The following is a 22,929-nucleotide window of genomic DNA, read 5'->3' as shown; positions in this document are numbered from 1 at the left end:
ACCTACAGATATATGTATTTCTTTTTTGTTTTATTAAACACCTAGATGGCATTCCAGCGGGTGCGACATGTTTCATAATGACATTAGGAATAAGCCATTCAAAACGATGACAATATAGCGAAACTCAGTTTTAATGATGACAAAATTCCAAATTTCTGTTGTCCTGGACTTTTTGGCTGCCTCCGTGGTTGAAGTGGTTTCTTGCAAACTTGGGTGCATGCCGGTTGGGGGTAGTCTCTGAATCAGGGAGGTACTCTCTTTCTGTTAATCTTTGTAAGCTTGGGAGTCATTGACAAAATGGCTAGGAAGAAGATTGTTCCTTATGAACCTTTTGTTCGGCCTGGTCTGTTCGGGTTATGAAAATAATAGAAATGAGGTTGGCACGTACCCCTTAGCTCAAGTTTTTGATCAAACCAATCTATTAACATAAACGGTTCATGAGCAAAAAGTGAGTTGTTTGGGTCATAGAGGATTGACGGGGAGCACTACAAGTTTTTAGAGCCGAGATTATAGATGGCCAATAAGCACGAGGCCCGCGAGCCCGACACGAAGCCCGCTGTTTGGGCCTGGTCCGAGCCCGACACGACCCGGTTCTATGCGGGTCCGGGCTGACCCGACACGAATAAGCGGGCCGAGTTCGGACAGGAAACTAGGCACGGTGGGCTAGCCCGGCACGACACGTTTACCTCTAAGCCCGTTAAGCTCGCCTTTTTGCACTAACACGTGCTTACAGGCCCGCTTAGCCTGCTTTTTCGTGCTAAACGGGCCGGACTCGGACAGAAATCGAGCCCGCGGGTTTAGACGGTCCAGCCCGATTTTCTAATCGTGCCTGGCGAGCCAAACCCAAAACGGACCGGATTTTACTGGGCCCGGACCGGACCGGACCGGACCGGGCGGCCCGTTTGGCCATCTCTAGTCGAGATATTCATTCGAGTCGTATTTGTCCAATTGACACGTTCGAAGAAATCAATGTTAGACATAGCGGATCGTTAACTATTCATGCGAGAATTGATCACGTTCGAAGAAAGCAAAAGAAAAAAAAGAGACAACACCAAATAGAGTTGAATATATTATATAATAGCAGCAGGAAATTCTGTCAGGGTATTCAGGAAGAACAGGTTGTTCCAGCTAGACACGGTCAAGAATTTCTGATTATTGCATGGGAACAGATATTCATGTTAGAAGTATTCTTCCTTTCCAATATTTTTCTATTAGAGGTTCTCTCGTTTTTTTTATCGAGCATCTCCTCAGTAAAAAACAAATCGCGCTGTAGGTTCCCTACAGCCTTTCCCCTGAAAAAAAAATTACCCCCCGGACCTCCTCCTCCGATCGGCTTCCTCCTCCCAGTCCCGAACCGCACGCGCTCGATTTCCCGCACCCCCTCTAGCCTCTAGCGGCCATGTCGCCCGCCGCCGCCACCACAACCTTCGTCGCAATCTCCATCGCCGTCCCCAACCCTACCGCTCCATCCCGCGGTCGCGTGCGCCTTCCGCTAGGCGGGGTCCCCGCTGCTCCACGCCGCGCCGTCGCCTCTATGGCAGTGTCCGCCCCCAGGTCCGGCGCCGCCACCTCGTTTCTCGAGCGCCGCGAGTCGGAGCGCGCTCTCCACTTTGTCAAATACCAGGGCCTCGGCAACGACTTCATAATGGTGCGACTGTTTCCGTTTCCCAACTCTCTTCAACTATTCCGCGCCGTGCAGTGTTCATTTGGGTGGTGACCCCACGTCGAGAATTTGTGCAATCCGTGATGTTCTGATTTTTGAAAGCTCTGCTACTGAAGACACTTAAGTTTTGTTTGCTTGTTCATGTTTCGATTCGTAGGTGGACAACAGGGATTCGTCGGTGCCGAAGGTGACGCCCGAGGAGGCTGCGAAGCTGTGCGACCGAAACTTCGGCATTGGCGCCGACGGTGTTATCTTCGTCATGCCGGGGGTCAATGGTGCCGACTACACCATGAGAATCTTCAACTCTGATGGCAGCGAACCAGAGGTGCGTGTGTCTCCACCATTTCATCACTATACTGAATTCTATAGCACGGTTGTAAATGTTATCTTTGAGGCTGTCATAATTCTTATTGGTAGTCATTCTTCTCCGCCACCAAATTGTGCTAAGCTATGCATAGTGCGATGGCACTTGAGGGTTACCGCTTTCCAGTCTCTGTTGCCAAGTCGGTGCAGGTTTACCATGTGAGCTTGTTAATGCAAAAGGAGGGAAAATGTAGTTGTGTAATTGTGACCTGTGAGGTTCTTCAAATACTTGTAGATGCAAACTTCAGCCTTCAAATCAATTTGGTAGCTTGAGCTCTTATAATTTGCCTAGCTACCAGTTAGTATAGATGGGGACATCTACCAATCTAAGCATCATCAGAGTATTTTAGGTCACTTGGTGTATCTTTATTATATCCACTATTTCACAGGCATACCAGATTTATAGTCTGTATACCATACATGTCTCACTCTCTAACATGGACTGGGGCTATATATTTTTAAAATTCTGATCTGTAAGTTTTGTGTATTGAATGGCTGTTAATCAATTGAAGTGTCATCGTGTTTCCAATCCAACAATTTTTTTACTATATTTATATGACCAGCTATGTTCTGGCTGTTAAACAATTGAAGTGCTATCATGTTTTCAATCCTAAACAAATGGACGAGATATATATGTTTCTTTTTTTCGCACTGCTAAAGAAAAGTAGATATAAATATCTCATTATGTTGCTTCCTTTTTTTATCTCCAGGTTATGGACAATCAGAAATTTTAATACAGTCTGTTAATCTGAATTGTTCCCATAGAGTAAAGGTCCATCCATTATTTTTTTTGTTTTTCAGATGTGTGGTAATGGAGTCCGTTGCTTCGCTCGGTTTATAGCCGAGATTGAAAATCTGCAGGGGACAAATAGGTAATGCATTGCAACATCACAGTAAAACAATTAAATGAAATACACAAAAATTGCACTTGAGATCTCATGTTATTCTTTGCCTGATATGGTTTTGAGGGGAATCTGAGTCTAATATTTCTTTTTGGGCTTCTTTCGGTTTTCATCTTCATAAGAGTGGTTGAGTTTTTAGGTGGGCTTGCCAAGCCTATCACATAGTTTCTCCTTTACCCAGGTTTGGGAGTTGGGCCAACTATGTTGAACAACTCAGGCATGTCTAATATTAATATAGTTAATTATTGAAACACAATAATGCTAGAACTATGATAATATGTGCATGCATCATTCTATTATGGACCCTGAAATTAGTTCTTTAAACATTTCAGATTCACTATTCATACTGGTGCTGGAAAGATCGTTCCTGAAATACAAAGTGATGGGCAGGTAAATGTTTTCCTTGCAGGCATTTTAAAATTTAATTATGATAGTCCCTCTTTAATTCTAGAAGACTATATTCATGCCTTGCTAGTTATGTTTATGTTGCTTGGTCATGAGCAAAGGTAAAGAGCAACTCCAAGAGATTCTTTATATTTGTTCGTATTGCTAGTAATAGAGATTTTGGTGAAAAAATGCCTTCCAATAGGTTCTTATTAGATCTCCAAAGATTGCCATCATCTATTCCTGATTTCTCGGTAGCCAAAAAAAGGAGGGCTCTCTAGAATGCACACAAGATATAGAGAAACTGTTTGAGGGTGAAAAGGTATAGCGAGCGATTTTTGTTCAAATGGCTCTCCTGATGAGGATTGAGAGTGAGTTTAAGAAAGACTCCTGGAGATGCTCTAATGTCCTTTTTTATGGCTAGTTGTCTGGTAAGGGTTGTTACCTCATGTGCAACTGATTTTCATCTTGCATTCTTCTGCTGTTTGGTATCAACATGATGTTATATACCACTATAGCTGAAGAACTATGTTACAAATAAGGGGGACTGAATTGGATGATAGTATTGAGGCCCAATACAGACTATATAGAGTACAGGGTCCCTCCAACATGTGTTCAGATGTGTGTGTGTGTTCTGATCTCTTCAACTTCCAGTGTGTGTGTGTGTGAGTGAGGGGTGTGGTGATACACAACACATCTACTCCCTCCAGTCCTAAAAAACAAGTTGTTTTGGACAAGCTTTGAGTCAACCATATAAAACTTTGACTACTAATAACAGTTTTGTTATTTAGTTTTGAAATCTAACAGTCTTTTTTCTCTCGAACAACGTAGGAGATCTGCGTGTCATTTCATTAAGAAGAAAGAGAGAAAGTGCCACATACATCAAATGACCGAAAACAACCAAAACCACAAGACCTGTACCCCTACAGCTAGGGACTGAGCAACTAAAAGCTTTGGCTGTTACAACGGTTACACCTAGACCATTTGAATACAAAAACCACAGAGGGGTAGGCCATCAAGACCTACACATTCGTAGGTCGTGCCTAGACTAGGAAGTCTTGCAGTTTGGAGGCCCCAGCCCACCTCCAAAGCCGACATTCCTCAGCAATCCTTGTGATCAAAGTGAGTGTGTTAGGCTCTGAATTCTCAAAGACACAAGAATTCCTGTGCTTCCATATCTCCCAGGCTGTTAAAATGATAAGGGAATTCAGCCCTTGCCTCCTTTCTTTTGGTACTAACTTGACCACCTTCCTCCACCACTTAGGAAAGGAAGTTTCAGCAATGTTGGGTGCCAGCTCTGGCATCTTTATAGCCTGGAAAATATAAAACCAAAGTTGCCTGGAGAAAACACAGCCCACTAACAGGTGCTGAATATTCTCATCCTCTTGGTCACAAAGGGGACAGGCATTGGGATGGGGCAGCCTTCTTTTAGCCAGATTGTCTGCAGTCCAACATCGTTTTTTAAACACCAACCAAATGAAGAATCTGCAGCGAAGGGGCGCCCAACTTTTCCAAATCTTTTTCCATGGGGCATAACGAATTGATACCATGAAGAAGGCCAAATAGGCTGACTTGCTGCTATAATCCCCTGATTGTGTTAGTTTCCACCTGAAAGTGTCAGGGTTTTCAGGCTGTAAAATAACTCCTTCCACCTGGTCCCATATCATAAGATACTCTTGTAAGACTTGGACAGTTAAGGCCCCTTTTATATCTGATATCCATCTCCTGTTGTTCAGTGCCTCAGCAACTGTTCTCTTGTTTCTTTTGCCAATAGTTGTGATCAGATGGGGTGCTAGTTCAGCAATGCATTTCCCTTCTAACCACCTGTCCTTCCAAAATAATTTTTTTTCACCATTACCAATGATGGGAATCATAGCCATGTTGAAGAGAGCTTTGACATTTCGTGGGACCTCCACTTGAAAACCATCCCAAGGACGTGGTCGATTCACTTTTTGAGCCCATAGCCATCTTATTTTCAGTGCCCAACCTAATTTTTACAGATTTAGAATCCCTAATCCTCCATAGCTTAAGGGGCGTTGAACCTTTTCCCATGACACTAGGCAATTCCCTCCATTGGCCCTTTTTCGCCCTTTCCAGAGAAACCCTCTCCTTATTTTGTCCACAGCCTTAATGACCCATTTTGGCAGATCAATTGCTTGCATAGAGTATATTGGGGTGGCTGTCAAGACTGCTCGTACCATAATTAATCGACCAGCCCGGTTCATTAGAGAAGCTTTCCATCCCGGCAAGTAGTCTGAAACTTTATCCACCAACAGTTGTAGAGCCTCCTTAGGGGGTTTATGGATGGAAAGAGGCAGCCCAAGATACGTACATGGGAAATTTTTTGCACTGCAGGACAGAAATCTAACAGTCTTATATATAGATTTATCTTAAAAAGTACTTTTGCAACAGTATAAATATTTTAAGAGTTCTTTTTATTTTAAGAAAAAACATTGGTCAAAGCTATATTTTGGAGACCGTGTCGCTGTCCTAAACGACTTGCATTTTGATACCGAGGGATTATGTGACAAAGCCGGCCAACACTCTCCTATCCTTAAAGTTATATCTCATATAGAATTTTATACACATATCTTGTTTCAGGTAAAGGTTGATATGGGCGAGCCTATCCTTTCTGGACTAGACATCCCCACAAAACTGCTAGCTACCAAGAACAAAGCTGTTGTTCAAGCTGAATTGGCAGTTGAGGGCTTAACATGGCATGTCACATGTGTTAGCATGGGAAACCCTCACTGTGTCACATTTGGTGCAAATGAGTTAAAGGTAATCAGCTTGCAAATTTGTATTCTATTCATGTCAACTTGCTACTTTTCAAAGCTTCACATTTTATGGATCCATCTATGGGGATATAAATTCTTTGTAGGAACAATTAAATCTTGAGTTGTTGGTTCAACATTCTTTGTTACATTTTGTACATCAATTTTTCGGATTTGAAACTTGCTAAATGCTAATTGTTCAAATCAGTGACCTCTGTGAACCATTTTGTTCATGATCACGACAACCTGTTGTTTTTTCTTGTGAAAAATACATGGCAGGATTACATATTGCAATACTTTAGGAGATAAACAGAGTTTTTGTAAAGATGCTTCAGTAATCAGTATGTTTTTTCCATTGTCTATTTGTTGAGATCCATTTGTGCAGATAATAACAGGGCAAGTAGCAACCATAAACCCCTGCCTGTTGTTGTGGACGCTGTTGTGGCAAGGCGTCAGTTGTTAATTAAGACACTAGTGAATAGACAATAGAGTTCTATGCTAGTTGAACTATGTGCATGATGAATTATACCTTTATCAGTCTAACCAAGGGTGTCCATATATTGTAACCATAAATTCTAGTCTTGACTATACTCCTGCAGGTATTGCAGGTCGACGATTTAAAACTTAGCGAAATTGGGCCTAAATTTGAGCATCATGAAATGTTTCCTGCTCGCACAAACACAGGTAACTCTTTAATATCCTTGCCAAAAAGGTAACTCTTAATTTATTTTGCTTCTATAGGTACATCCTGGTGTTTGTATTTTATTTAAGCGACTTCTTTTTTGCAGAATTCGTACAGGTTTTGTCTCGCTCACACCTCAAAATGCGGGTCTGGGAACGTGGTGCTGGTATGATTAATCTTATCTTAACCTTCTTTAACTGTAGCATATGTCATTGCTTGAATGTTAGAATAATAGAATGTCTTATCTTTTGCTGCCTCCTGCATCTGTATTTTGAACTTCGCTCATATTTTTGGTGTATGTATCAATGTCATCGGTACCACATTGTAGTTTGCAACTCCATAATGCAAACGGCTAAAATATATGTTTGACTTTAAGTGACACCTCTGTTATATTTGTGCATTCGTCATTTGGAGTGAATATGCAAAATGAATGTTAAGGTTTGACTGTAGGAGCAACTCTTGCCTGTGGTACTGGTGCTTGTGCAGTGGTTGTTGCAGCTGTTCTTGAGGGTCGAGCTGAGCGGGTTTGTCATTCTTTCCTTTCTGTGTGTTTGCTATTTTGGCATTTCACTCATGATTCATATTCACTATAGTTTATAGTTTTTGTTATACCTTATTCTTTAACTTTTTATCATGAAACAGAAATGTGTAGTTGATTTGCCTGGCGGGCCATTGGAAATTGAGTGGAGGGAGGATGACAATCATGTTTACATGACTGGTCCTGCAGAGGTCGTCTTTTATGGATCTGTTGTTCACTAGGTTAGTTTTATGAGGTCTAAGATTCCTACTTGCATCTCAACAATTTTAGTCAACATTAGACACTGATATGAATGAATACTGCTTGGTCATTATAAGCAGACATGTTTCTATCTAAAAAGAAACGCTGAAATCTAGTGCTAAAGTAGGTAGAATAGCAGACATGTTGAAATCTAACATGTTGGTATTGGAATCTAGTTGTGCTGGTATCAAAGTGTGTTGCTAATATACTAATTTATAGTAATCTAAGAAACTCACCTGTACTCTTTCGTAATTGCATTTTAAGGGGAAATACAGTAGCCCCTACTGTGCATTTTATTAAAAAGAATGAAAATAAAAGGAGTTACATAAAGGAAGACAAAACCTGTATAGATGAAAAGTAGAATTGATGACATGAAACAAGCAGCCAAGACAGAAAAAGAGCACAAGAGCTAGTTAATCATGTTAGGTTACTGTGTGTCTTTCTAATGTAATGGCTTTGGCCCAACCCATGTACTGTTACTATATATATGCTGAGCCTACCTGAATCAGGGTTAGGATTTTCCTCTCCCAACATGGTATCAAGCCACCAATCATGTCTTCCTCTTCCCTTCTTCCCTCACTCGCCTAAGCGCCGCCGGGCTCCCTCCAGTGGCGAATCTAGCCAAGAATATTATTGGGGCCATTAGAATCGGTTTCATTATATGATACCCTATTTTTACAACTTTAATAGTGTTTTACTAAATGATTTACAAATTTTATCGGGGTCAACTGACCCCAACAAACCCCCTAGATTCGCCCCTAGCTCCCTCTCATGGCTGGCACCCCTCTCCTCTATGGCAGCCGGCACGTCTCCACCGCCCGCCCTCCTCTACTCAGACCCCATGCCCACGGCCATCTGCTCTGCCCTAGTGCTCGCGGCCATTTGCCCTATGCTTGAGAGAGCCCGAACGCTGGCACCCCCGCCCGTCTGGCCGCCCTCTTCTACTGCATCGACGCCCGGTGTCCTGCCCCTGCCTCTAGTCGCGCCCAGCCTCTCAACGCCTGCGCCTAGGTCCCTCATCCCCACCATCGGAGTTCGGTTCCACAAAGAAACTAGAGGTCCACAAAGAACCAGGTCTCTTTCAACTAGGGATGTTCCTAAAACATCTGAATTATATGACAAATCTAATATTTTAGCATAGATATGCATAGAATTTGGTGCTAATTTTTAACTAGGGAAGAAAGAAGACAAAAAATAAACAAGAATATAAATTTACATAGCAAATTCTATATGTTATTTGTTCACTTCGAAGAAAGAAGACCAAAAAAATTAACATTGGAATAAGTATCCGGATACATCCTTACTTTCAACCCTTTCCTTACTCAAACGATCACCAAGATCGAGCTTGAGTCCTTTTTTCTCAAATGGTGAGAGTAATCTCTCACAAGGCGCTCCACACAAAGTCAGAGGCTCTTGATCGTTTTTACAAACTTGGGAGCATCAACTCTACACACTTTGATCACAAGAATTCTATCCTTTCTCAAAATCACAAATCAACTCAAGTGCTCTAGCAACTCTCTTGCTATTCTAGCTCTCAAAAGATATCTATACTAAGCACACAACTCAATTTGGAGCACTTGGATGGCTAGGAGAAATGTGTAATTGATTTGCCTTCACTTGTATTTGATGTTTCTTAGCTCATGAATGGAGTTGTGCCAGGTTGGGGTGGTATATATATGTTCCCCACTCAAATATAGCCGTTTGAACCCCACTCACATTTCTGCGTACTCATCGGACATGTCCGGTGGTGCATCAGACAGGTCTGATGTCGTCTTAGAGATAACCGTCGGGTAAAGCCATCAGACCGTCAGTCTGCCAGAGCTCACCTGACATGTATGGTGTGCCACCAGACATGCCACATCAAATAGCCGTTGAAGCCTTCTCGTAGCTGATCGTTGAGCATTGTACATCTGGTGTGCCACCGGACAGGTCTGATGCCTTCTATCCAACTTGATCCAAATACAATCTCTCTGAGTGCCGTGTCCGGTGTGCCATCCAGTGCAACACCGGTCACGTCAGGTGCACTATATCTTACTTTGTCCATTTTAACACTTCTCTTAGTGTTGTATCCGGTGGGGTGTTCGGCGTGCCACCGGATACGTTCGGTGCCCTTTGCTTTTCGAAGTCCAAATTCAGCCTCTTTGAGGACCGTATTTGGTGTGCCGTCTGGTGCATCACCAGATACGTCCGATATTCCGCGGACTGTTTCAATGTGTTTCTTTGACTTCCTTTGCTTGGGCTTGTATTGTCTCATGTCTTGGACTTTTGTATGACTTAGACAAATCTTCAATAAGTCCTTTAAGGCCTTTGCTTGACAATTTTATCCAAATTGATCTTCTAAATTGCTTTGCATATTTGTCCAAGTGTATTATGTAACCTTTGAACTCTATATTCTATAATCAATCACTTAGCAAAGATTCTAGTCCTAATTAGTTGGATTGTCATCCAACGCCAAAACAAATATAGAAATGGTCCGAGGTCCATTTCCCTTACAATTCACCAACAAAACCTAACCACAACCATGACCATGAGCAAAACGATTATGTTCATATGCTTTAGAGTCCTTTGGCTCTTGACGCGTCCCGCCATACACCACAATGTTGCCTCATCTTTAATGTACCGCAAGGCGTCAGCAATATTAGGAGAAAACCCCTAAAAATACAGCCAATTCTATGTTTCCAAATCTCAGCAGTCAGGGTTTTGGAGCTGAGCTTTATGTTGGCAGATGTTTCTGCTGACATTAATTTAAGACACAAATGTGAGATTACAGGCAATAAGGCCAGTTGAAGCTATTGATGGAATGTACATAAATGTGTCTATTGTGCAAATAAATAGTACTAATATTCAGTTGCGATGAATGTTTTCTCTATCTGCTTGTTTACAATGGTTAACATAGGCTTCACAGTTAGTGATGCGGTAAGTAACTTAGTTAGCATGATGATTTCATACTTCTGTGTTCATAAATTATTATCAACTATTTTTTTTATGTTCCTTATGGAAGGGTTACCATAGTATTGCAGTTGTACTATATGATAGTTGGACAACTGAGTTGTAAGGTCATCTACAAGTTATTACATGTGAATTATGAAATGCTGTTATGTGACTTAATATGTAGCATTATACTAAGATTTTGCTCACCCAATTATCCAATCCTTTGTTAAACCATGAGACACTTTAGTATTTTACTGCTTACTTATATGTTTACCAAACACTATTAGGTACTGGGGACCAAGATAGAAGGGTTGGCTGCCACTCAGAGCTTGTGAGATTGGTTATAGTATCCATGAAACAGAGTGTTCTGGTACCAGTACACTTGTTCAGATATTCTTAATTATGATTGCTTGATTTGGGTAGCAGTAGAGGCTTCCTTTTGAAGCATTCTAGTGTTCACCTTTTGTACTCCTTTAGTTTGTCAGGTTTGAACACTACATGGGTAACATGTCTTTCCCACCATTTTCTGTTTCTTTTCTTTGTAAGTGAACGCCAATGCAGTTTTAGTATTGTTTTCTATAGATTTGTCTTGATGCACTGGGCTTACTACTTATTTTCTGGTATGAATGCTGCCTATTTCCTGAAAATCGCAATCATCTAAAGTGCTTCTGACAAGTGACAACAGACAACATGGGTTGTTGGCTATGGCTCACTATTAATTTTCACCTGCAACAATTAAGAGTGTCAAATTCTGTGCTTATATAATCTCCGTATTTTGCTCTTACCAGCTCCAGGAAACTACTTAGATTTCAACTTGAAGGCTTTACATATCTGTTTTTGTTCCCAGCGTTTTAACATACGAAGTCATCAGGAGTTTCGGTCCTGGTGTGTTTGTCCTGACTCCTGAAGTTATTTTGGATTCTCTACCCTGCACTCCTATAGCTAAGCCCCCTCCTATTTGAAGCCCGGTGACTTCAAACTGATTTAGATTTTTGCTGACATGTTACTGGAACTCCTTGATTGGTAAGCAAGTTGATAATGGAATATCATGTTGATATGATATAGTGATCAGGGTCACCCATAATCATCTGCCTTATTTTTTTTATACATTTGTACTCCTTTTTAAATATATGTCATTTATACAACAAGATAATCAATTCATTTTTGAACTATTTAGCTTGTCCTAAACATTATATATTTAAAAGCAGAGTAATAGTTGATATTTGTAAATTTTAAGAGGAGTATAACTGTTTAATATGTCTATTCTTGATACATGTCACAATCTAGCTGATATTTGCTAGTTAATACCTGTAGTTTGATTTTGTAATATTCAACTTGAGTGGTTAAGAGCAAGTGCTCAGTACCCTGCATATGCAAAATGCCAAAGAAGCATTTTTGCAAGAACCATGAAGTATTTCCTTTTTTTCAAAGAAAAATGGAAAAATATGACACTGTACAAGTTTGATAATGTATCCTTCAGAAAAATAAAAGGTTATGTTTCTCACATCTCATATATCTTTTATTTGAAAACAAGGATACGAATTCGAACCTGTTCTGCCCCTTGCAACTGGGAACACCTTTCCTTCTGATAAGTGGATCTGCCAGAAACATGTGCCATGCATTTTATCTGTCTCCTGTACACCACTAACATAAGTGATGTGTCATCTCATTGTAGTTTTCGGGTTTATTTTTTCTTGGTAGTGTGAACTTGATTTTTCTAGTAACATCTCAATGGACATTACTAGAGTTTATGGATGGAGCACGTTAGGGGGTGGGAGTAATAGAAAGTGGAGCAGAAAGGGAAAAGGAAAAAACCATATTCCCATCCTCAGTTATTCATTATTTTATTGGAGGCACCCTATGAAAGTATGGTTGTCCAGGTGGTTAAGCACTAGCCGTTTATTCAATTAAAAGATGTGTATGGTTAATTTGTTGCATATCAGTTTCACTAAAGTAGATGATTACAAAATTCCCAATGCATGCCACTTATCATCACCTTTTATTTCCCTTATCGCACTAACATTACTTTTTCCTTGCGTGCTTGACCTGCGAGGCTAACTACTAATGTGCAAAACTAGCTTTCTTATTGAATTCTAGTGTGGATTCGTTTTTTACCAAATTGTACCATGATTCCCGTCTACTTGAATCCTCTCCTTTACTTGAGTTTTTTTTGTTGTTATTTTGACTTCCATTCATAATGTGACATTTCTACTTTCTCTGTTGCTATGTACTCTGAAATCAATTTCATTTGGGGGAACAAAATGAAAAGATGATTATAAAGATAGATGATTGGAATTTTACAGAAACCCATCTGAACTTGGGCTGAGAAAAAAATTGGAGCTAGTCCTTTGCCAACAGCTTTTTTTGCTGGATCAGACTATGGCACCTTTTCACATTGAGACTTGGTGGCTCCTGAGAGCTCTCTTCTCTTTCCTAATACCATGACCTGCAAGTTGCCAAGTTGGTACAATGGAATAATACATTTTTTTTATAAAGGCAGGCAACTCTATCAGTGCACTAATTTGGTACTCGTTTGGTTTCTTTTGGGGTTAGTAGTTGTTACTTGAGGCCATCAACCAGCCGATCCACTTGTACAAAACAACATTCACTGGTTTTTACGGATGGGTTAAAAGCGAACTATATTTTTAGCTGGGTCAGCTTAATGTTCACCTTAACAATGGTTTCTCTGGATTGAAACTCTAAAATCGTTCCAAGTTAAGACCATCTATATCAATATAAAATTTATTCTTGGCTTCATGCCCAACAGGAGTCCCACGGAATAGCTAATTATTCTGAGTAAACAGACATAGCACCTTTGCCCTTGTGTTACATAGCATCAAGGACAAATTGAGATGATCTTGTCTTGCACACTAGATAGATACATAGAAATCATGCATAGAGCCATAGGCCTCCAATTCTAAGCGGGAGATAAATATCCAGATCCATGCTAAAGCTTGTGTCAACAAAAGCACTTCACTTCTGCTAGGATGGTGTATAACTTAGTAATCAGACCCAATATATATGGTATCAGAAGCAGGGGTCAGCTCCTTCACTATATAACCAAATTGTGGTGCCATCTTGATCTCATCGTCAAGCTTCCAGCAGACCTCTGGGTAGTATTCCCAGACGGTAGGTGGTGGCAGAGGGGTGGCAAGGCTGCTGCACACATTTTCGTTCCCTCCAACAAAGCCCACCTCCGAGGGCACCTCTGGCGCCTCAATTTCCATCCATATCTGGTCCATGGGATAGCCATCCATGTCCGGATGGGTGCCCTTCAGGATGCTTGTGATGCAGCCACTGCCACCATGAAGCTCCTGTCCCTTAACTCCAATGATTGATGGAGTATCTGGGTAGCCTGACTGGTAACTCAGTGAAGATGAGGATGATGATGGAGACATGTTCCTCTTCCTCTCCTGTGCTTTCTTCCTCATGTGTGTCCTCCAGTAGTTCTTGATCTCATTGTCAGTGCGCCCTGGCAAGCGCCGTGCTATCCTGGACCACCTGTTTAGGAGAAGTTATTGGACATGTCAATCAAATTTTAGAGAAAACAGTCATTTTGTTCTTTTGATTGTCTTTTGGTGATCAGACCTGTTTCCCCACCGAGCGTGCAGCTCAAGGATGAGGCGCTCTTCATGGGGAGACATGCGCCCACGCTTGAGGCCAGGGTGGAGGTAGTTGACCCACCGCAGCCGGCAGCTCTTGCCTGTCCGGTTGAGTCCTGCATGAATGAAGATACAGAAAGGGAGAGGGGAAGCAAGAATAGAGTCGGTTAGAGAGGTTGATACTTGCTTTTGCGACTTAGCGCGATGACTTCAATTTAGCTACCTAATTTGTGGATCCCCACCCCTCAAACCTGATACTTTGGCAATGAAATCCCAACGACGTTCACCGAACAGACGGACAGTGCATACCAGTTGCAGGTCCTCCTGCTCTGTCCATGGCCCCTTGCGAGTCTCCTCTCTCACTGTCACCATATCGCCTATGCGATATGATGAAACTAACGCTGCTCACTCCTACCTTGTATCGGCTGGGAGCCGGTCTTCTTGCTCTTCTTTCTCTGTGTGCTTGTTGGCTCCAGTTTCAGGATTATCTTGTTGAAATCCAGTCTGTTTGTGAGGAAGAGGAGAGGAAGAAGAAAGCTAGTACAGAGAAGAGTATGCCACTTTGTCTTAGTTGCCTACTGGTTTGGTGGCTTACTGGCTTTTGCCTCTCATTTATAGGTAAGAGGGGGAGGTCTTGGTGGCCAGGTGATATGGTGGGTGTGATTTGGAGCTCCCTAAAGATCCTATATTCCACCATTTGGGTTGCCCTCAGATTCTAACTGATAAAGTAGCTTTTTTAATTGGCTCATGTTGCGCATATTGTATTGCAAAATCATAGGTGTGCATGTTAGGACATCAGCTTTATTGACGTCTGGAATTTGCAGAGGTATATTCTTGCTTTTTGTTAATAAACTACAGTATACAATAAAAGTTAATTTATTTGTTTACCGTTCATGTATTTTGAGATTATTGTCCCCATATGTCTTATTCATAAATCTACCTGAAACTTAGCTTTGAATTTCTTCATAAATCTTTGCTATGGTGAGGTCACTCTGGTAGAAGCTTTTATGCGTATTAAAAGGCTACTACCTCCGTTCCAAATTAACTTTGATTATACTTCACTTTATTTTTGCCCTGAAGTAAACTTTCTCTGACTTTGGCCAAATTTTTACAAAAATCTACAAGTTGAAGTAGATGCACTGTCAAAACATATTTTATGAAGAATTTAATGAACTAATTTGATACTGTAGATGTTGATGTATCTTTCCATAAATATGGTTAAAGTTAGAGAAGTTTTGATGGACAATATTTTGTACGGAGTACAGTGTACTAGTACATACTTTTACTGGCTAGTTAATCCAGTTACTACTAACACTGTATTGGACCAGTATACAGTTAAAGGGCACTCGCCGTGTAGTTGAGGGTAAACTTTTTTTTTTTGGTTTCATCAGACGAAGACATTTTTTTTCTGCCTGAGTAGTTCTTAAAGTCTGTATCACTGGTTGAAGCAAATACGGCAGAATTTTCTACTTTTGATATACTAGCGTTTCAATAATATGATGCTTTCTGAAGGTATATGCTTGTTCCTTCTTTTATTTTCTTTTTTTCCGATTGGATGTGTGTTTTTATTTTTGCTTCTCGACAAAAGAAAAGTGACTGTGCTTATCAACTTTTTGGTGCTTTGGTTGATGAAACACTACGCGTGGGTTAACTAGGAATACCATCTTATTTCTATTTATCAATCAGACACATGGTACATCTACTATGAAAGCAGATAGATACATAAAGCGCTTCAGATGCTATACATTCATTTTCTCTTGGGAACCATATTTTCCCAAGGGTTTTTCGTTTCCCCAAGAGAAATTAGTTCATTTTCCTTTGAGAAATTAGTTCATTTTCCTTTAGGAAATTGAAAATCCCATGGGAAAATGTGGTTGCCAAACTAGCCCTCACTCAGTGTTTTTGCCGGCATGAAGTTGCAACTTGGCAGTCATCATGTAACCGAGTTCTCATGCTGTCCAATTTGGAAGATACTTGCTCATATATAATCGCCTGAGATGTGTTGGTTGCAACTCAATAAAACATACCGTGTGAAAAAATTGGGTTACTAAGGAGGGTTTTGGTTCCCACCTCCGAAACTTTAGTGACTAAAGTTTAATCACTTTTAGTCTCTAATACCAAACATGGTGACTAAAATAGGTCTTTCAAATAGGGTTTCTAGTGACTAAAATTTAGTCCCTAAAGTTTAGAATGGTGTCTAAACTGTAAGGCACACATGTAACTGACATATTTTACCTTCACTGGGCTGAACACTGGAAGTCAGTAAGGTCTTGTTCAGTAAGGTCTTGTTCGTTTTATATCTAAACCATGTGGATTAAGGGGTATTGAAGTGGATTGAGATGGGTTTTGACTAGCAGTGGACTTATTCCCCCTCAACCCTCATGGATTTGGGACAACGAACGGCCTAATGCATAACATAAACCTGTGTTGTTTGAATATGACCGGCTTTGTGTTGTTCGAATACGATCGGTTTTGTCATATTTACAATGAAATTTCACCTTTCGGTCCTAATACTGCTGGTGTATCCTTGAAATTCAAGTGGCTGATTATACTATTGAGAAAACGGGGGCATCTTGGCAAAGTCGCCATCTGGTTTCTTCCACAAATTTTCCTCCTTCCTGCTATCCTGACGCGAAAAGCACTAGCCTTTCTGCCACCCTTTATCATTGGCACAGAGGACTCCATCCCCCCTTTTGTGCCAGCCATTATCGGGGGCACAGGAAAAAGGATCTTACTAGTTTACTGCGCGCACACAGCCGCACAGAGAGGAAAGGGGCGGCCCTCGTCCCTCTAGAGCTGCTCGAGCCAGCGGCTGCCTCTGCCTCTGCCTGAGAGCAGAGTTTTTCTTTTTCCTGTGAACCTGCAGGGGTCCTGGTCCTCGGCTGACATTAGTTTTTTTATTTTTTTGGGTACAATGGCTCGCTCATCGTCGTTGCTCTGCTCGTACAGCTGGTCACAGGTGAAACGACGAGCGGGCAGCGTCTAAAGCATCATTTCATGGATCGTCCTCTTTGAACGTTCGGTGGTGTCAGGTCAGGCTGAAGCACAAGATGTCCTCCATCACGTACCCCTCCAAACTGGTAAACCGTCTCTAGATTATGGTTTCTCGATTAAGAAACGATTTGACTCTCTCTCGAGATGTTGGCACGCGTGCTAGGCTGCTGGCTCGAGAGGCAGAATGATTGTTCTGTGCGACTTTTTTTGGGGGGGGGGGGGGGGGGGGGGGGGGGGGGGGGGGGGGGGGGGGGGGGGGGTTTCCGCCCAGGTCTGGTCGTAGCTTGGTTTGATAAGCTGACAATCCCTGGGATCGTCTCTCGCCTCCTTCTCATTTCGTATTTTTTCATATCACAGCGAGTAGTGGACTGGTGAGTCCTCCTTTTCGCTTCCATCATGCATGGCGATCGCATCATCCAACGGCGGGTTTTGGATGCACGCATGTGTCCGCTCCGCTGCGCACAGGGGGTCTTTTCTGGAACAGCCACATCTCCAGCACAGTCGGGGAGGGGATGGGGGGTCTGGGACCTAACTTCTCCATTATACTGTGTGCACCTGTCTGTCTTCCTATTCCTTCTTCTGAAAAAGGGCCTTTTTCCCCAACAGTGCAACTGATATGATAAATATATTTTCCTGGCGCGCGTGTGAGGCTCACCTCAGCCTTGAGCCCTTGTCAATTTTCAAAGACGAGGCGAAGACGAGCACCGATGTGGAGGCCACCGAGCTCAAGTTGCTGCGAGCCTGTGCGGTGGTGCAGTCCGCTTTTTTTTTCTTTCTATCTCGGCTTGGCGTCTTACTTTTGGAAGCTTCGGCATCGTTTCTGCTCGGTGTTTCCCGCGGTGGTCTCCCACCTGTGCGGGCTGGGGGGACTTTTGCGCCTGTCTGCGTGGGCCGGGCGCGCCCTGCTCCTGCTCCTTCTCTTCCTCTGCCATCGGCAGCGGCCGGCGTCAGGTGTCAGGACCGGTCGGCCCGGCCGGCAGGCTTCATCCTCATCATCGGCACGACGACGGCGGCGGCGGCGAAGTTCGACCGTCCCTCGTCGATCTCGAGTGCCCCGTTGAAACTTGAAGTCCAGCCGTTGCTGCCTCGTCGTGCAAACTTAACTGCAGCTGCAACAAGCGCCGCTTGCTTGACCTGAGCATGCACCTGCTGGCTGTGCGCCCTGCCGCACTGCATGCGCCGCACAGGAACCCCTTATGTGCAAGAGCGCACCGAACGTCGCCAGTGGAGCGGCGGCACGCGGTGGACGGGGACCATACGCCGCCGTGCTGTTTCATTTGGAACTCGGTGCAGCCAGCCAGCCAGCCAGACACGTTTTTTACCGCGTCTTGGCCATGCGCACTGTATAAAGGTTAAGGAAGGGAGAGATCGCCCCCGCCGGCTCTGCGTTCGTGCGTGCCCTGGCTGGGAACAGGCACAGCGTCGGAGTTAGTCAACTGTTTATCTTCTTTCTTGCTAGCTCTCTTTATTATCTGACACCGACTGTGCCACCCCCCCTGCTGAGAGGTCGCTTGCTTTGCTTTGCTTCGGTTTAGTTCGCCATGATTTTCTTTGCCTGAGACCTTTGAGTGAGCTGCGAGCGACTGCTCGAGGCCACAGAGAGGTCAGTGCGGCCATCAGTGCGCCCGCCAGACACCTCGCAGACCTTGCTAGCCACTTGACTGCATTTTTTCTTTCTTTATTTCTTTTCAAATAAAAAAAAAGATTGTTGCGTGTGTTGTGTTCAATCCACGAGCATGACTACTCCGTCTGTCGTCCCGGCCGTCCAGACTTCCAGAGCAATGTATGTATGTGGTGCACCTGCCGTATATAGATTAAACACTGTCGCTGACCTTACCACATGCATGCGTGTGTGCCATTAGTCTGGTACAGTCGTGCCGCACTAAACGCCTACGCAGTACGCACGCATGTTTCTCGTACGTCCCGGCCGCGCTGTGTGTGCGTGCGTGCGTCTTTTGACCAAAACTGCCTTCTTTTTAGATTTGTTTTTTTGTTGTTGTTGTTGTTGACGCTAGCTAGTAAAGCAAGCTAAGCGCGACGTACGTAACATACGTGATCGATCGATGTTCTCCGAAAGGTTGTTATATATCCGGATGATGACACTAAAGCGAGCCATCGCTTGCCTTTTTTTATTTTATTCCTTGTGTAATGTCTAGTCCCCCAACATCTACTCTCTGCTGCTCAATGGCTCGTCGTCGTATCGCACGCGCTAGCTGCTTGTGTGTGTATGCATGTATGTTCACAGTCACGTACGGCAACGACCTCCATCCGTCCATCCATCCAAGTGGATCAGTCAGAGACTCAGAGGATGCAAGTGGAGGCGGTGTCGAGACAGCCACCACCGGTCCAGTTAGCACAGGCGGTTCGTATCGATCGTACCCATATGCATGCATTGTAAGTAGTACCAGGTTAGGTATTCTTGAGACGAGAGCAATCATAAGGTCGATTTTACGAAAACATGAACTGTGGAGCTATTCACCCTTAGCTCCACGCACAGGGCATTTTGGCGCAATATGCTTAGGGTTTGCATCCTAGATATTCACATGCATTGCAAGCATTTTCAACCATAAGAATCACTTCTCTCCTTCCATAGGAGCTCTACTACACAGACTTTTTACTCCACATATATGGCCTAGTTTGTTGTAATTAGTCTCGTCTTCACTAAACGCTATTGTGTGTATTCATTTACTAGTTTAAGTATGTTTACATACTTTTAAGAGTAGAAAACAATATATATGTATAAGATAATTCTCTCTATATCTCTCTATCCCTCCCCCCTAATATCTACATGTACCTTTTCCTATTTGGGCCAGGATTCTTAATTATCTGGCTTATTTAGGACCGGGGGATTAATTTGGATTGGGGTTCGTAATTGTACAAGTTACCTTAAAATCAGTGCATGTGTCGTAGATAGTTGAATAATAAAGGCAACTTCTTTCTACAAGTACAAAATTAGTTAGAGAAAGACATAGACAATAAAAAAATAAACGAAAATTCCTTGGTAGTATATATGCTTGGACAACAGTACGATATGGCATCATGGAAGTAGTACGTCATGCATGGTTAAAAAAAAATGGTACGCTTCGCTCACTCGATGTTGGTAGAACTGGAACTAATACCGATCGACTACGTACATGGTAACATATGCATGTATCCTTTAACTAAAAGACAAGACAAATTAAACACGATGGGCATCATATGCATTATACGTACGCACGTACTACTATAGTACGAATGCACGATCGACCACGCGGCCACTTCAAACCATTTGCATGGCGTCGCTGCCGTGCCGTGCCATATGGACGCGTGGTAGGGTTAGTTTAGTGGACGCTTGCGTGCATCACAGCGCCGGCCCCTTTAGCATTTTTCTTTGCATTTGCATTGCACGGTCCGCGCGTGGCCACTGGTTGGAACATGTGGTCGGCATGGAAGGACAGCGAGTTGTCCACCGACGGTCTCATTCCAACTAAAGATAAAGCAAATTTAATTTAAATTTATATGATATGATAATAAAAGTTATGATATTAAATAATGACCATTAAGCTCTACACACTACCGGAATCAGCTGCTTTGCTGAGTGTCTAAAACACTCGGCAAAGCCTGTAAAACACTCGACAAATGCTTTGCCGAGTGTGACACTCGTCAAAAAAACTCAGCGAACTGTACATCGACAACGACTTTTTTGTCGAATACTTTTTATCGGACACTTTGTCGAGTATCACCAGGTACTCGACAACGAAAAGTCGCCGTCATGGCGGCTGGTAATGGCGACAGAGTCTTTACCGAGTGTACTAGGTGACACTCGGCAAAGAGTATCCCTTTGCCGAGCGTATTAGGTGACACTCGGCAAAGAGTTTTTTTCTTTGCCATGTGTTCGCCGGACTAGCACTCGGCAACGAGGTCGCCAGCAGGCCCCTTTATCAGTTTCTTTGCTGAGTGCACTAAGAGACACTCGGCAAAGAGTGCCAGGGCCATGGCAAATAAGAGGCTTTATCGGTGCCCAGGTGTGCCTTCTTTGCCGAGTGTAACACTCTTCAAAGTGACCAGTATACCCCTTTTTTATTTGTTTTTCCTATTCCATCCAAACAAACAAAAGATATATCACATAATCATCACATATACATCACAGATATCACATAATCATCACATACATAATAGAGACGACATATTTCACAAAAAACACAAATCTCACAAGTTTTTCACAGACATGTCTGTTCATACCAAGATTCACCAACATAAGTATCACACAACTCTAAAACATAAGTTTTTCACAAACATAAATTCACAAGTTTATCACACAGGCTAAGAGAAGATGATCAACGAGGTGGGGTTGGACTGGTGCGGTGATGGGCTGGACGATCCATGAGGGTTGTTGGATGCCGCCTTAGATTGTCCATGCACAGATAAGAGATTACATGTGTTATACCAGATAAATATATATCATGCAAGACTAGAATTTTGATACTCACAGGATTTTGGAACTGAGGAGGGTCAACTGTAGGGAACAACGGAGGTGGTGGAGCAAAACCCTGTGTGGCGCCAAGACTCTGCATGTACTGGAACATCTCCACCATCCTCGCCTCTATCACCTGTCGTTCTCTCCTCTCTCCTTCTAGCTGGGCCTGTAATATTCCAACCCAATGTTATAGTAACTCAAAGAGAAGGTATATAATTCAAGTAATGACGAGTTACAGAAGCACTAACATAGATTTGTTGTATCTGATTATGTGAGCTGTCCTGCCGAGGTTGTATGGTTGGGCTTGAGCTCGTGCTCCTTGCTCGCACCTGAGACAAAGTGGGAGTGGACGACGAGTCGATTGCCCCATCGGTAATCAAGTACCGCCCATGTCTCTTGCCTCCTCCGACCCTCATGAGGACATCTCCATCGATGTCCTCGGTCCTCGGATCGTAATTTGGCCCATGGACCTCCTATGCCATGGCGGTGTACTAATGAAGGCGACTGTAGACGGTGGGGTTGCTATGCGCCTCGGGCCTGTCATCCGAGTTGTAGGTAACGTCGGACGTCGCCTTGCCCTTGTGGGCCATAACATAAGCTGAAAAGATGGAGCAAGGCTGGCCACCATGTGACGCCGAATGCAAGAAAATCAATGAGATAGTTAGAAATAATATCTAATCCAGTGTTATATACCTAAATAAAAAGAGGGCGTACCCATGCTTCTGCATATTTGCCTAGGCTGCGTCTGCCTTGGTGGTGGGAGGGACCTTACATTATCAGACACCGTTCTCAGCTAGCGTTGTGTGCCTCGTCCCACTCAGGCGAGCACCACCTATCCACCATCTGCTCCCAGCACTAAGGATGTGCGGCGCACCAATAAGGATTCATCTACAAAGTAAAACAAGTACACTGCATATCAAAAGATAAAATTAAGGAAATTTTTTGTCACGGATATTAAAGTGTTGTATTTACCTACGAGTACTGGTACCTGGTCAACAACATGGTTCGGGCTTCTTGCTTGGTCACCTTCTCCCCAAGGACGGAGTCGTGGTAGCTGACGATGGCCTAGATTCGTGTCTCATAGTGCATGTCCACGACGAGCTTCTTACAGCTCGTGGTGGCCACTACATTCGCCCTAGCCTCATATCCAGCCTCGCATCTGAAGAAATCCTGTATACAAAGACGATGTATTCATACATTATTTCAAGAATGTGCAACGAATGCGACATATTTTACATTATAGTAAGACTTACCCACAGCTCTTTTCAGTGTGCATCACGTCAATGTTGCGTGGGAGGAGTAGGTCGTCATAATAGGGGAGCCGAGTTAGACCCGACTTATGTGTCCACATATGCTGCTCACCATATCCCACAAATCCACCTTCTAGATTACCCACGAGC

At 43.0% G+C, this 22,929-nt stretch overlaps 2 protein-coding genes across 10 annotated transcripts; one reads left to right on the top strand and one right to left on the bottom strand.

Annotated features, from left to right (window-relative positions):
* The first annotated feature begins 1,242 nt into the window (after positions 1 to 1,242).
* LOC100273435 (Diaminopimelate epimerase chloroplastic) lies at positions 1,243 to 20,080 on the top strand. Of its 7 annotated transcripts, XR_004856900.1 has the most exons (11): positions 1,243 to 1,648; positions 1,821 to 1,988; positions 2,828 to 2,898; positions 3,261 to 3,318; positions 5,914 to 6,093; positions 6,686 to 6,770; positions 6,875 to 6,934; positions 7,219 to 7,292; positions 7,411 to 7,527; positions 14,698 to 14,905; positions 17,029 to 20,080. XR_004856900.1 is itself a non-coding variant. In XM_008674210.3 (10 exons), exons 1-9 carry the CDS (start codon positions 1,400 to 1,402, stop codon positions 7,525 to 7,527), a joined length of 1,062 nt encoding a protein of 353 aa, XP_008672432.1. In that variant the 5' UTR covers positions 1,243 to 1,399; the 3' UTR covers positions 17,029 to 20,080. The 7 variants fall into 7 exon arrangements, 6 of the variants coding, with proteins under 6 accessions (XP_008672432.1, XP_035821628.1, XP_008672431.1 ...); XM_008674210.3 differs by lacking the exon at positions 14,698 to 14,905; XM_035965735.1 differs by lacking the exon at positions 17,029 to 20,080 and having other exon boundaries at positions 6,695 to 6,770; positions 14,698 to 14,966.
* On the bottom strand, positions 13,186 to 14,787 carry LOC100272660 (MYB transcription factor). 3 transcript variants are annotated; one of them, XM_008674139.4, is made up of 3 exons: positions 14,303 to 14,680; positions 14,066 to 14,195; positions 13,186 to 13,978 (listed from the first exon to the last, which is right to left on the bottom strand). In XM_008674139.4, the coding sequence occupies exons 2-3, from the start codon at positions 14,119 to 14,121 to the stop codon at positions 13,477 to 13,479; spliced, it is 558 nt and encodes a 185-aa protein (XP_008672361.1). In that variant the 5' UTR covers positions 14,122 to 14,195; positions 14,303 to 14,680; the 3' UTR covers positions 13,186 to 13,476. The 3 variants fall into 3 exon arrangements, with proteins under 3 accessions (XP_008672361.1, XP_008672360.1, NP_001140590.1); XM_008674138.4 differs by having other exon boundaries at positions 13,204 to 13,978; positions 14,389 to 14,787; NM_001147118.1 differs by having other exon boundaries at positions 13,205 to 13,978; positions 14,331 to 14,717.
* Positions 20,081 to 22,929: the final 2,849 nt, after the last annotated feature.

This window comes from Zea mays, chromosome 3 (genome assembly GCF_902167145.1).
Source record: "Zea mays cultivar B73 chromosome 3, Zm-B73-REFERENCE-NAM-5.0, whole genome shotgun sequence".
Taxonomy (NCBI): Eukaryota; Viridiplantae; Streptophyta; class Magnoliopsida; order Poales; family Poaceae; genus Zea; species Zea mays.
The sequence above is the reverse complement of the archived record's forward strand: the minus strand, read 5'-3'. Positions and strand labels throughout refer to the sequence as shown.

Coding starts and splice junctions, on each gene's coding strand:
- LOC100273435 (XM_008674210.3), top strand. CDS start 1,400: ATGTCGCCCGCCGCCGCCACCACAACCTTCGTCGCAATCTCCATCGCC. Junction 3,319..5,913: donor AAATACAAAGTGATGGGCAG/GTAAATGTTTTC, acceptor ATCTTGTTTCAG/GTAAAGGTTGATATGGGCGA. Junction 7,293..7,410: donor TTGAGGGTCGAGCTGAGCGG/GTTTGTCATTCT, acceptor ATCATGAAACAG/AAATGTGTAGTTGATTTGCC.
- LOC100272660 (NM_001147118.1), bottom strand. CDS start 14,451: ATGGTGACAGTGAGAGAGGAGACTCGCAAGGGGCCATGGACAGAGCAG. Junction 14,196..14,330: donor TTTCATTGCCAAAGTATCAG/GTTTGAGGGGTG, acceptor TCATTCATGCAG/GACTCAACCGGACAGGCAAG. Junction 13,979..14,065: donor CACGCTCGGTGGGGAAACAG/GTCTGATCACCA, acceptor TCTCCTAAACAG/GTGGTCCAGGATAGCACGGC.